Source organism: Macaca fascicularis, chromosome 1, assembly GCF_037993035.2.
Source record: "Macaca fascicularis isolate 582-1 chromosome 1, T2T-MFA8v1.1".
In the NCBI taxonomy this organism is placed as follows: Eukaryota; Metazoa; Chordata; class Mammalia; order Primates; family Cercopithecidae; genus Macaca; species Macaca fascicularis.
In genome coordinates this window covers 121,708,202-121,720,889 of record NC_088375.1, presented here as the reverse complement: position 1 = coordinate 121,720,889, position 12,688 = coordinate 121,708,202, and the positions used below count along the sequence as shown (strand labels likewise).

The 12,688-nt window shown below is 40.1% G+C and overlaps 1 protein-coding gene across 3 annotated transcripts in view; it reads left to right on the top strand.

Annotated features, from left to right (window-relative positions):
• The window catches only part of CAPZA1 (capping actin protein of muscle Z-line subunit alpha 1), a 49,004-nt gene extending 38,666 nt beyond the window's left edge, over nt 1-10,338 (top strand). For 2 of the 3 annotated variants that reach the window (XM_005542336.5, XM_065547747.2), the window contains 3 exons: nt 5,783-5,854; nt 8,252-8,314; nt 8,696-10,338. In XM_005542336.5, coding sequence (XP_005542393.1) covers nt 5,783-5,854; nt 8,252-8,314; nt 8,696-8,836 — 276 coding nt within the window. In that variant the 3' untranslated portion in view covers nt 8,837-10,338. The remainder of the gene's footprint in view (nt 1-5,782; nt 5,855-8,251; nt 8,315-8,695) is intronic. The other variant, XM_045385196.3, reaches the window with a different exon arrangement.
• The last annotated feature ends 2,350 nt before the right edge of the window (nt 10,339-12,688 follow it).

Genomic DNA, 12,688 nt, shown 5'->3' with positions numbered 1-12,688 from the left:
GACTGATGGTAGTGAATAGAAATAGAAGCCTCCTTCTTGGGGTAGTAAACAGAGAGAGCTATTCTGAGTTGATAAAGGATAGTATGTAGAGTATATGGCAACATGGTTATTGTTATTTTTCCTTTAAAGGTAACATGAGATATATCTAGGAATTATCAAACAGCAGTTTTAGGAAAGAATTAAAATTAATAATAATAATAATAATTTTTATTTTTTGGGATGGTCTCCATCACCCAGACTGGAGTGCAGTCACATGATCTCAGCTAACTGCAACCTCCACTTCTCAGCCCAGGCTGGGTTAATTTCTAAAAATTATAACTAGAGAGAATGGCAGGTGTTTTGGAATATAAATAGCCAAGCAGAAGTAGATTGATTGATTGATTGATTGATTGATTGATTGATTGATTTTTGAGACGGAGTTTTGCTCTTATTGCCCAGGCTAGAGGTGCAATGGCGTGATCTCGGCTCTTTGCAACCTCTGGCTCCTGGGTTCAAGTGATTCTCCTGCCTTGGCCTCCCAAGTAGCTGGGATTACAGGCATGTGCCACCACGCCCGGCTAATTCTCTATTTTTAGTGCAGGCGGGGTTTCTTCATGTTGGTCAGGCTGGTCTCAATCTCCTGACCTCAGGTGATCCACCCGCCTCGGCCTCCCAAATTTCTGGGATTACAGGCGTGAGCCACTGCATCTTGCCCAGAAGTAGATTTCTAATGCTGATGTCAGGGTAGACAGGCAGCTGAATAAGATAGCTGTTAACTCATTTGATGCCTATCTGGGTTGAAGTTTAATATCCTAGCAGAGGTTTGACTTTCTAAATTTAGGGTGATTTAATATTTAAGCTTCACTAACTCTAAGGTCAGAATAGGTACAGGTGACTGAGAAGATCAGTACCTAATTGTACCTGTATTATATTGTGTTAAGCTGTGCTTCAACAACAATTACCAAGAGTTGTCTTTTTTTTTTTTTTTTTTTTTTTTTTTTTGAGGAGGAGGAGGAGTCTCGCTCTGTCACCCAGCCTAGAGTGCAGTGTACGATCTTGGCTGACTGCAACCTCTACCTCCTGGGTTTAAGCAATTCTCCTGCCTCAGCCTCCCAAGTAGCTGGGATTACAGGCACGCACCACCATGCCCAGCTAATTTTTGTATTTTTAGTAGAGGCAGGATTTCACTATGTTGGCCAGGCTGGTCTTGAACTCCTGACTTCAGGTGAGCCACTGCGCCCAGCCAAGGGTTGTCTTTTTTAATGCTCTAATTTAATCAAGTGCATAGGTAATAAATTCTGTAAAAGTAAATCTCCTCTTTTTATATATACCTATAGCTTCCTGCAACAAGTAGCTCCTGGCCATAGGAGCTTGCCCAACTCAGGTGAGACAGGCTGGTGTTGAGTTCACAGCTCTGGGAGCAGCCCTCAGTGATGTGTAAGAGTTGGTAGATAAATATGACAGCTTCCTCAAGTAGGACAACTCTGAAGCATGTTCTATTTAGTCTTCCAGAGCCCAGTACCCACAGCTGTAACCTGCTCATAAATGTACCTGTAAGGCTTCCTTCCCTTCTGTGTCTCACTTCTTCTGTCCCCTACTATAGCTTTGTGAGATTTGCTCCCAAATAAACTACTTTTCCTCTAATCTTTGTCTTGGGGTCTGCTTCTGGGAAGGTGCAGCCTAAGGCAGCATACTGTTCTGTTTCTGTTAACCAAATATCTTAGTAGCCTAACGCTCTAGACCTCTTGTAACTGTGGCATCAGCATTAACTTCCTGGAACCATGGTATCAGCATTGTAGAAGCTTACTGTAAATTTTGTGTAAATAAATTTTACTTTGTTTCTAGATGGAAACAGCCATTTGTATTTTAACTTTGCCAGTGCAAACCTATAAAATAAGAGCACACATCACAAAGGGTGATAATTTATGGTAAGATTCAAAATACAGCCCAGTGTACAGACCCACATTTAAACCTTTTTAAGCACAAATTGATCACACTTTCGGGGAAGGCTTATTTCATTTACATATCTTTTAAATTTTGGAGTGAGAATTACTTGGAAAAGTCATGAAGATATTTAGCCTTTCAGGCTAGTCTATAGGCAAAAGCATCGTTCTGAGAAGGCAATAATTTCTGAGGATTTATGTTGATGACAGTCATGTTGAAATATGTATTAGTTAATTGAACCATTTTCATGTTAGCAGATGAGACCTAGAAAAGGTCTTAGAACACGTAAGTTTTGAGCTTAATTTCTTTCTTGAAACGGTGTGTCTCGCTGTATCACCTAGGCTGGAGTGCAGTGGTGCTTTCCTAGCTCACTGCAACCTCGAATTCCTCAACTGAATGATCCTCCCACCTCATCCTCCCAAGTACCTGGTGCTACAAGCACACGCCACTGCACCTGGCCAACTGTTTTTATTTTTTGTAGAGTCGGGGTCTCACTGTATTGCCCAGGCTGGGTTAATTTCTAAAAATTATAATATCATTAGTGTATTAGGTAATGAAATTAATATTTTTTAGAATTTTTCTTTTTTCCTTTTTTTTTTTTTTTTTTAAAGACGGAGTCTCGCTCTGTCGCCCAAGCAAGAGTGCAGTGGTGGGATCTCGGCTCACTGCAAGCTCCGCCTCCTGGGTTCACGCCATTCTCCTGCCTCAGCCTCCTGAGTAGCTGGTACCACAGGTGCCCGCCACCACGCCTGGCTAATTTTTTGTATTTTTAGTAGAGACGGGGTTTTACTGTGTTAGCCAGGCTGGTCTTGAACTCCTTACCTCGTGATCTGCCTGTCTTGGCTTCCCAAAGTGCTGGGATTACAGGTGTGAGCCACCACGCCCAGCCCTAGAATTTTTCATTGAGATCATAGCAGTGAGGCTTATTGACCTTACCCTATATTCCTTTCCATGTCCTAATTAAGAAATATAACAGAAGTTCAGACTAATTGTATAGTTTTTATTCTTGAACAAAAAGAATGTGCTCTGCATACCTCCTCTCTTTAGACAAGTTCTGAGAAATAGAAGTTCTTGTTTCTTCTATGGCCAGATCTCTGATTTTTTTTTTTTAAATATCTCCCATCCTGTTTGTACTCATCCCCCACCCTGCCCCCTTTTTGTTTTCGTTTTGTTTTGTTTGAGATGGAGTCTTGCTCTGTCGCCAGGCTGGAGTGCAGTGGCGCGATCTTGGCTCATTGCAACCTCCACCCCCTGGGTTCAAGCAATTCTCCTGCCTCAGTCACCCAAGTAGTGGGGAGTACAGGCGCATGTCACCACGCCGGGCTAATTTTTTGTATTTTTAGTAGAGACCGGGTTTCACTGTGTTAGCCAGGATGATCTTGATCTCCTGACCTCGTGATCTGCCCACCTTGGCCTCCCAAAGTGCTGGGATTACATTTGTGAGCCACTGCACCCGGCTCATTCCCCTTCTGAATGTTCTTTTCAGTCCCTGAACCTCTAGTTTTTTAATGAAAAAAAACAAAACTGATATTTGATTGTGACCTACTTGTATTTTAATATTCTTATCTATTGGGATTTTAACCTTTATATGTCATCATCATTGAGCCCAGTCTTTTTGCCCACATCTTTGCTATTCTGATTTTACATGTAAGTATTAGTGGTTCTTATTATCACCCTTCTTTTCCAGTGGATTTTCATCTTGTCTCCAGTGGATTCTAGTCTAGCTCTGTTGCCCAGGCTGGAGTGCAGTGGCGCAGTCTCAGCTCACTGCAGCCTCTGCCTCCTGGGTTCAAGTGATTCTCCTGCCTCAGCCTCCCAAGTAGCTGGGATTACAGGCACCCGCCACCATACCCGCCTAATTTTTTTGTGTATTTTTAGTAGAGAAGGGATTTCACCATGTTGGTCAGGCTGGTCTCGAACTCCTGACCTCAAGTGATCTGCCCTCCTCGACCTCCCAAAGTGCTGGGATTAAATATGTGAGCCACCATGCCTGTTCTCAGTGGATTCTTATATTGTCTTTTCTTCTTTAACCTCTTAGAAAGCCAAAAGGTAAAATTTCAGGGTTTAGAGAGGGTATGGAAAGTCTAGCTTCTCTTGCCCATCTGGATAGAGCCAGCTGTTTGTCCTCATTAAAGAAGATATTTGCCAGGCACGGTGGCTCACGCCTGTAATCCCAGCACTTTGGGAAGCAAAGGCATGGGGATCATGAGGTCAAGAGATTGAGACCATCCTGGCCAACACGGTGAAACCCCATCTCTATTAAAACTGCAAAAATTAGCTGGCCATGGTGGCATGCGCCTGTAGACCCAGCTATGCAGGAGGCTGAGGCAGGAGAATTGCTTTAACCCAGGAGGCGGAGGTTGCAGTGAGCCGAGATCGGCCACTGTGCTCCAGCCTGGGTGACAGAGCACGACGCTGTCTCAAAAAAAAAAAAAAAGATACTTGTTTTTGTCCTTTAAACAAGGATATGTAGGGGGTTTATGTTGTCCAGGGAAGTCTTTTTGTTGCAAATAGGTTTCTGCCTAGATGAAGCTTGGCTGTTAGTTATGCCCTTCTAATGATATCCACAAAGAGTAAGCCCCTGCTGAGACACTATTTCTCCCCAGATCAAGGAATTTCTAACTTTTTGACAAAACATAGCATTGGGAAGTACTACATATGTTGTATAGCTCTGGAATTGGACCTAATTCAAATCCTAGCTTCTCCTCTTATTAGGTGTGTGAACATGAATAAGTTATTGTTTAATAACCGCTTCAAGGCAAGTTTCAGTTTCCTCAGCTATAAAATAGGGTTAGTTGTAGTCCTCATCTCATGAGAGTTTCTGTAAAGATTAAATGAGGTGGCCTAGCTCAGTGGCTCATGACTGTAATCCCAGCACTTTTGGGAGGCCGAGGTGGGCGGATCACGAGGTCAAGAGTTCAAGACCAACCTGGCCAACATGGTGAAACCCAGTCTCTACTAAAATTACAAAAGTTAGCCAGGCTTGGTTGCGGGTGCCTGTAATCCCAGCTACTCGGGAGCCTGTAATCCCAGCTACTCAGGAGAATCACTTAAACCTGGGAGACGGAGGTTGCAGTGAGCCGAGATCGTGCCATTGCACTCCAGCCTGGGTGACAAGAACAAGACTCTCAAAAAGAAAAAAAAGATTGAATGAGGGAATATAAGTAATAGTGAAGTCTTTACGCAGCTGAAGTCTTTATGCAGCTGAAATTTTTACTACTTTTCTAACTGTCAAATTTCTTATTCATGATAGCCATTTCAGTATGGTTAGTGCACTCCAGCCTGGCACTTCACTTTACCTTACATATTCAGAACTACTTCTATCTTTTTAAAAATATCTGATTTACCAATAAAATATTTGTTTTTCTGTCCTGTCTTTAACACCTCAATGAGACTTTTCCTGTACCTGGTCAGTTCTGCTTACCAATATTGATGATAATGTATATGGAGAAATGTGCCAAATATTAGGTATTAGGATCCATTGAAACTCCTTGGTTTTCACAGAGAAAAACTAATGTTTAATGACTTTAATTATTTTAATATTGTTAAGAGTGGGATCTTATTTACCTTTGTATTCACAATGCCTAGCACAGTGCTTAGAATGTGAAAAGCATGTAATAAATGTTTGTTGAACTTAATAATCAGTTTTCCCTGCTAAGGAAAAAGCATTCTTAAACTTAAGTGTTCTGTGAATTAATTAACCACCATTGTGAATTACCATTGCTTATATTAATTATTTGTTCAGAATTGGTAAAAAGGCTCATCAACTTAAAGATAGCTTAAAGCATGGATTTGTGTCCTAAGTAGCAGGTTTCTCTATGAACTTCCCCTAAAAAGATTCATACATTGTCTCACACAGGTTCACTATTATGAAGATGGCAATGTTCAGTTGGTTAGTCATAAAGATGTACAGGATTCACTAACTGTTTCAGTGAGTATGGAATATTTAGTGTCTGTCTTACTCATGTCTCATCTTTCTTTAAAAAATTAGTTTTGATCCTGAGTGCTGATTCTGCCAGTAGAAATTCAGTTTGCTTTTAATGTTTTGATTTTGGCCACGTCTGTTAGTGCCTCTTACCACCAACCAGCATATATTAGTTCACAGTTTTTGACTCAAAATATTGATTATGGCTTTAGACAAATGTCCTTCTTAGTCTCTGTCTCTCAATTGTAATAGTCACTCAAGGACAGCAATACCTTCAATCAATAAATACCAAGAGCAAGGAAAGTTTACCAAACCGCATCCTATAGGGCTGCATTTATATCATTAGAGAAAAACATTTTTAGGAGTATTCAATTAGAATGTTTTGTGGTTTGGTGTTGTCATTTTACTTGAGATGGGAACTCACTCTGTTGCCCAGGCTGGAGTGCAAGGAAGGACATGATCACAGCTCACTGCAGCCTCAAGCTCCCAGGCTCAAGCGATCCTCCCACCTCAGCCTCCCAAGTAGCTGGGAGCACAGGTGTATGCCACCATGCCCAGCTAATTTCTCTATTTTTGGTAGAGATGAGGTCTCTATGTTGCCCAGGCTGGTCTCAAACTCCTAGACTGAAGTGATCCTCCTGCCTCAGCCTCCCAAAGTACTGGGATTATAGGTGTGAGCCACCGTGCCTGGCCACTATTGTGTTCTATACCTTGAAAGAAGAGACATGATTTGTTCTTGTATTTCTTTGATAGTCTCATTACTTCTTTAAGTTCTTAGAAGTTATTGAGTACCCCCAAAGAGTTTTTGTTTATGTGTTATATCTATCAATGTTTACCTCACTAAAAATTAAAGCTGAGAAGTGTTGGCCGGGAGTGGTGGCTCACACCTATAATCCCAGCCCTTTGGGAGGCCGAGGCAGGTGAAAGCTTGAGCCCAGGAGTTCAAGACCAGCCTGAGCAATACGGTGAAACCCCGTCTCTACAAAAAAATGTAAAACTCAGCTGAGTGCCTGTAGTCCCAGCTACTTGGGAGGCTGTGGTGGGAGGATCACCTGAGCCCAGGAAGGTTGAGGGTGCAGTAAGCCAAGATCGTGCCACTACACTCCAGCCTGGGTGACAGAGTGAAACCCTGTCTCAGAAAGAAAGAAAGAAAACTAAGAAGTGTTAAAAATATTACTTAATTAAAACTAATGATAACAAACCCATTACTTGTTAATAAGTAACATCTCTGTGAATATATTTTCCAAATCAAAAGAAAAAAAAATAGTGGGAAGAATGGCATTAGTCTTTGTCTTCACAAATTGTGTAATGTCTGGTTTATTAAAAGATGGCTGATTTTATTGTGATATTAGTTGTTTTTTATTTGTTTGTTTTTTGAGATGAAGTTTCACTCTTGTTGCCCAAGCTGGAGCGCTATCTTGGCTCACTGCAGCCACCACCTCCCAGGTTCAAGTGATTCTCCTGCCTCAGGCTCCTGAGTAGCTGGGATTACAGGCATCTGCCACCACGCCCAGCTAATTTTTGTATTTTTAGTAGAGACAGGGTTTCACCATGTTGACCAGGCTTGTCTTGAACTACTGACCTCACCTGCCTCGGCCTCCCAAAGTGCTGGGATTACAGACATGAGCCACTGCACCCGGCCTCTGCTTCATACCTTTCATTATCCCTCACAGTGATAAAGTCATCACACATCATGTAGTTTCTAGGAAATTACATCATACACACATTGCAGAGTGAAAGTGAAACAGGCAAATAACTTTGTGTTAGTATTATTATGAAAGTAGAAAATAGTTTTGACCTCATCGTCTGTCTCAGGACTGCTGCTCTAGACATTAAATCCTACCCTCTTCCCTTTAATTCTGTTGTACTTAATGGTAACAGGAAGAGGGAGATTCATTTCATTTTATACTTGAACCACGTAGTACAAAATGTGATTGGCTAGTTTAACATCATAAGTGGCAAATAAAGGCATATGTGAGCTTATGTATATGACTGATGTGTCCAAGGGCATTGTTCATACCATTTTAAACCAGAAATATTTTCAAGGCGTCAAGGTTTCAAGACTTGATGATGTCTTTTGGGCATACTGTGGTAGAGTGGAAAGAGCATGGGTTTTTTTGGTGAAGACCTAATTTCAGATCCCATCTTTATCATTCAAAAGCTGTATAATTCTGGTCAAGTTGCTTAAGAGGATTCTGTTTTCTCATCTGCAAAATGGGGGTTAAGATTATAACATAGTCTCCCGTAGAGTTGTGAGAATCAAAGGAGGGTAGTGGGCATGGGAATGCTTGGTAAACTAGAAATTGTTATACAAATGTTAGTTAAAATGGACTTACTTTTCAGGATCTTACTGCTTACACATTAAAAAAAATCTGATTTTCCCCCTCTTCCTTCTTCCATTAGAATGAAGCCCAAACTGCCAAGGAGTTTATTAAAATCATAGAGAATGCAGAAAATGAGTATCAGGTAAGAAGATTTGGAGCTAATTTTCCTAGTTCTACTATCTTATTATTTTGCTGTTAACATATTTTGTTAGGCCTGTGTCCTTTAATATAAATATATATGCTCTTTAGTTTTACTAAATGTGGAGACTTTGCAGACCTTCCAAGTTGGCATTCTGCTTACAGTCAGGGTTTGAGGATTGCTTGGGACTGTAGCTCTCACTTAAGAAATAATATAGGTGAACTTGACCAAATTCAGAGATTGGAGAGGAGCTCACTGAAAATAATATATCCTGTCTGTCCTTCATAGGGGACTCAAGCATATCCTTTGACTATAGCATTACTTTTCTGTTCACAACCAGCTCCATTTCTGTTCAAGCAACTCATCTTCAATTATCTGTTGCAGACAGCAATTAGTGAAAACTATCAAACAATGTCAGATACCACATTCAAGGCCTTGCGCCGGCAGCTTCCAGTTACCCGCACCAAAATCGACTGGAACAAGATACTCAGCTACAAGATTGGCAAAGAAATGCAGAATGCTTAAAGGCTGAATGTAGGATTCTTCAGTATGTGGAAAGACAAGGATTCAACGTGTGGTCCTATGATAAATAAGTGATTTATAAACAAGAGTGATATTTTGCTAGGGCTTTCAAAGTTAACCGGTTTTCTAGCCTCATGAAATACTGTTGAACCTGTAGCGTTATCTTGATTCTTTTGTGTTTTCTGCCTTGTAATTTTCTGTTATTGCTATATCTACGTGTAAATCTTTTTTTTTTCCTTTTTTTTTTTTTTTTTTTTTTTTTTTTTTTTTTTTTGGTTAATTCTACCACATTTAATGTTGGTGAGAGAGCGATCTATCCTAATAACATTTTACTAAAGTTTCCTAGCCATGAAGCCTGCTACTGATTTAGACAAGGTATTATGGTCATTACTTTCTACCCCTATCCTTCCAAGCACTTCTGGTACTTCAGTGGTTTTTACTGATCCACCAACACCTAAAGAGGCTATGCTACAATCTCTAGCTAAATGGAAGACACATTCATCCTTCTCCCTCTGACTGCTTTGATCATCATTTACTGCATCTCATAACTGTAATTTTCCAAAGTTTGGATTGGGACTTTTCAGGTCCTTTTTGGAGGGCAAAGGAAGTGCCAGCTTCTCTGGGGAACTTGTTTTTAAATCCAAAGACTTGAACCACATTCCCTGCACATGAACATGTTGCTTTTATCCCTTCTCTCATTGTCTCCCTCCCATCTTAGTACCATTGTAGTTATAGACATCTGCATTTTTAGAAGCATTTTACCCATTTATTTTTTTAAACATTCAAGAACTGCTGACGTACTGTGGATGTAGAGTATAAAACTTGAAAAATGCAGATGTTGAAGGAATAATAGGTATCTTGTGCTTTAATACTTTATGGCAGGATTGTACTATAAGCAAATGAATTAAACAGCTATGTAAATCATAAACAAAAACTAAAAATGAACCAAAGTGAAAAGGATAACTTCCAGGCAGTATCTTTCTATTGTAACCTGTTATTTAAGGAAATACTAGTGATTTCTTCTAAATAGGATGTAAAACTTATTTCAAATTACTCTTCCTCAGTCCTGCCTGCCAAGAACTCAAGTGTAACTGTGATAAAATAACCTTTCCCAGGTATATTGGCAGGTATGTGTGTAATCTCAGAATACACAGGTGACATAGATATGATATGACAACTGGTAATGGTGGATTCATTTACATTGTTTACACTTCTATGACCAGGCCTTAAGGGAAGGTCAGTTTTTTAAAAAACCAAGTAGTGTCTTCCTACCTATCTCCAGATACATGTCAAAAAAGAAAGGTGTTTGTGCTTCTGTTTTGTTTCTGCTCAGTAATACAGTCAAGCAACAGTTTGTTTCCAGGTGACCCATTGAGCTGTGTATGCATTTTTGTTTATTTCAAATAAAATATATTTGTATTATTTGTCATTCATACTATCCATCCATACCACACTATCTTCTGTATCAGGTAGTCTAATAGAAATATACCTGTTTTGTTCTAAAATTGTCTGAGTCTCTCCTTTTTGATTCATCGCTTCAGCCTTGGTTCTCAAGGTAAGATATTCAGCTGTATTTGAGCTTATGTTGAGAATGTTTAGGGTTTCTGAAATTGGTTTCTGCTTTCAACTATTATAGACTTAGTGAATATCCACAGATTTGCAAAGAACAGGTTTTTAAAGCATAAGCAATGTCTATGGATCATACTGCTCTTCACTCAAAGACTACCCATGTTTCAAAGGGAAAAATGTAGTTGTCTTCTGTACCTGTCATTCAGAAAGCAAGGCCCCAAGTATGGTTGTAGTCACTAGGCCAAAGGAGAAATGAAAGAATCCCTGCCATAAACTTGGTAATATTTCACATTGCGTTATCTTGAAATGCTGCTTTCCTCTCCTTAGTTGGCCTAGCTACAGACTTGTGGGAGAGGCTTTTATCCTGGTTCCCAAAAGAGAACCAGAGGGAGTTTTTGTGCTTCAAGTACTCCATCCAAGGCCAGGTCAAATTCCCACCTTTTTGAGGAATATTTAGCTGCATTCCGTTCTATTTGTAATGCAAATAGATTGAAACATTCTTGCTTTTAATTTATTAACTCTCTCATCCTGCCCCTGCTATCCCATTGATTCTTTAGCTTAGACTTTTTTTAAAAAATTCTTAACCCCTTAACTATCTAAAGACCTTGGTTGGGAGGAAGTCAACCCTCCTTACCAAGTCTGGCAGACACTCCCTCTCCTCCTCCCGCCCCCTTCTCAACCTCCCTTAGTAGAATATTTGCTTGAATTGTATCTATTTTATCACCACAAGCTGCTGAAATCAGCCTGTTGTACCCCAGGGCAAAGATTTCCCAGCCATCTGGAAAAGAGTTTTTTGTGAGGCCTCCCTCCTATATTTGGGTTTGAAATGACACTGCTGAAGACTGTTTCATCTGAGCCTCAGTGGTTATTCCTCTATTGCTTGCCTAGTTCCAATGCCTGTTGTCTTTTATAATCTAAGACTTTGGTGCTGGACCCATCTAGGTTCATAGGATACTTGGCAAACTTGGCATATTCTCTTCAAACTCAAAGAATGATTAATATTTGAATGCCAACTTATGAATTTACAAGTTTCTATAAAACTACCAAGTAAACCAAATGCTTGTGACCATTGTCTCGTTTTTCAGCTACCTACTATGTGAAAAATCAAAGGAAGATTGGTAAATACAGAACAAAGCTGGATTGTCCTATAGGTTAAGTTGAGCTAACTTAAATTTCTGCTTTGAACAGATAGGGTATGTATAAATGCACGGAGTATATACAGGCTCTGAGCACAGAAACAAATCTCACATCTGACGACCAGAGGTCAGTCTCCTCACCATCTTGGTTTTGGTGGGTTTTAGTTGCTTTACTGCAACCTGTTTTATCAGCAAAGTCTTTATGGCATGTATCTTGTGCTGACCTCCTGTCCTATCCTGTGACTTAGAATGCCTAACCTCCTGGGAATGCAGTCCAGTAGGTCTCAGTCTCATTTTACCCAGCCCCTGTTCAAGATGAAGTTGCTCTGGTTCAAACAGCTCTGACAATAACAATTAGAACCCTATGTGAAGTAGATTTTTCCTGATGAAACTTGTTTAGAGAAGTTCCATTGTAAACAAAGCCACATAGCATCACACTTTTACCCAAGTTTTTACTATACTGTAGCCTTTTGTGTACGTTTTGAGAACATCCAAGAGATAAACCTGACCACAGAAGAGGGGAGATTGTATCCAAGAATAATATGGATTTAGATTTGCTGGTCAGAATGGAGCCCAGGCATTCAGTTTGAGTATGGTTGATGGTAGGTTTTTGAGATGGTAAGTAACAAGGCAGTTTTGAGGAGTTCACCCTCTCTACTCTTCTGGAACCTCATCAGGACATTGAGGGAGAAAAAAAGGTAAAATCTTTGGCTGCTTTTCTAGTTTCTTCCTCTACTTTGCAATGATAAGTTTCTAAGATGTTTTCCTCTGCTCTATTTTCCCTATCCCTTAGCTTTGGTTCCCACTGACATTGCATTTCCTGTTGCTAAAGCCTGTTATTCCTGGCTTCATTTGGTTGTTGGCCTGAGAGAAGGTACAAGGGTAGCCCAGCTGGAGTATGACCTGGGTTCTGGACTTTTCTTCAATTCCTTAGATTGAGTGTGTGGCTTCCTGCTGGTAACTACTATGGAGAACAACGCTAGCTTTGATTTATTTGAAAGTGATGTATTTGATTTAAAACTTTGTCGTATAACTTAAGCTTGTCCCATTCTAGTGTGTGTGTTATTTCATTCTGCAGGAAAAAATAGATGCAAAGGTTTGTTATTGTAGCCCCACCTCCTTAAATTTGTTTATACAGTCTTCTGAAGCA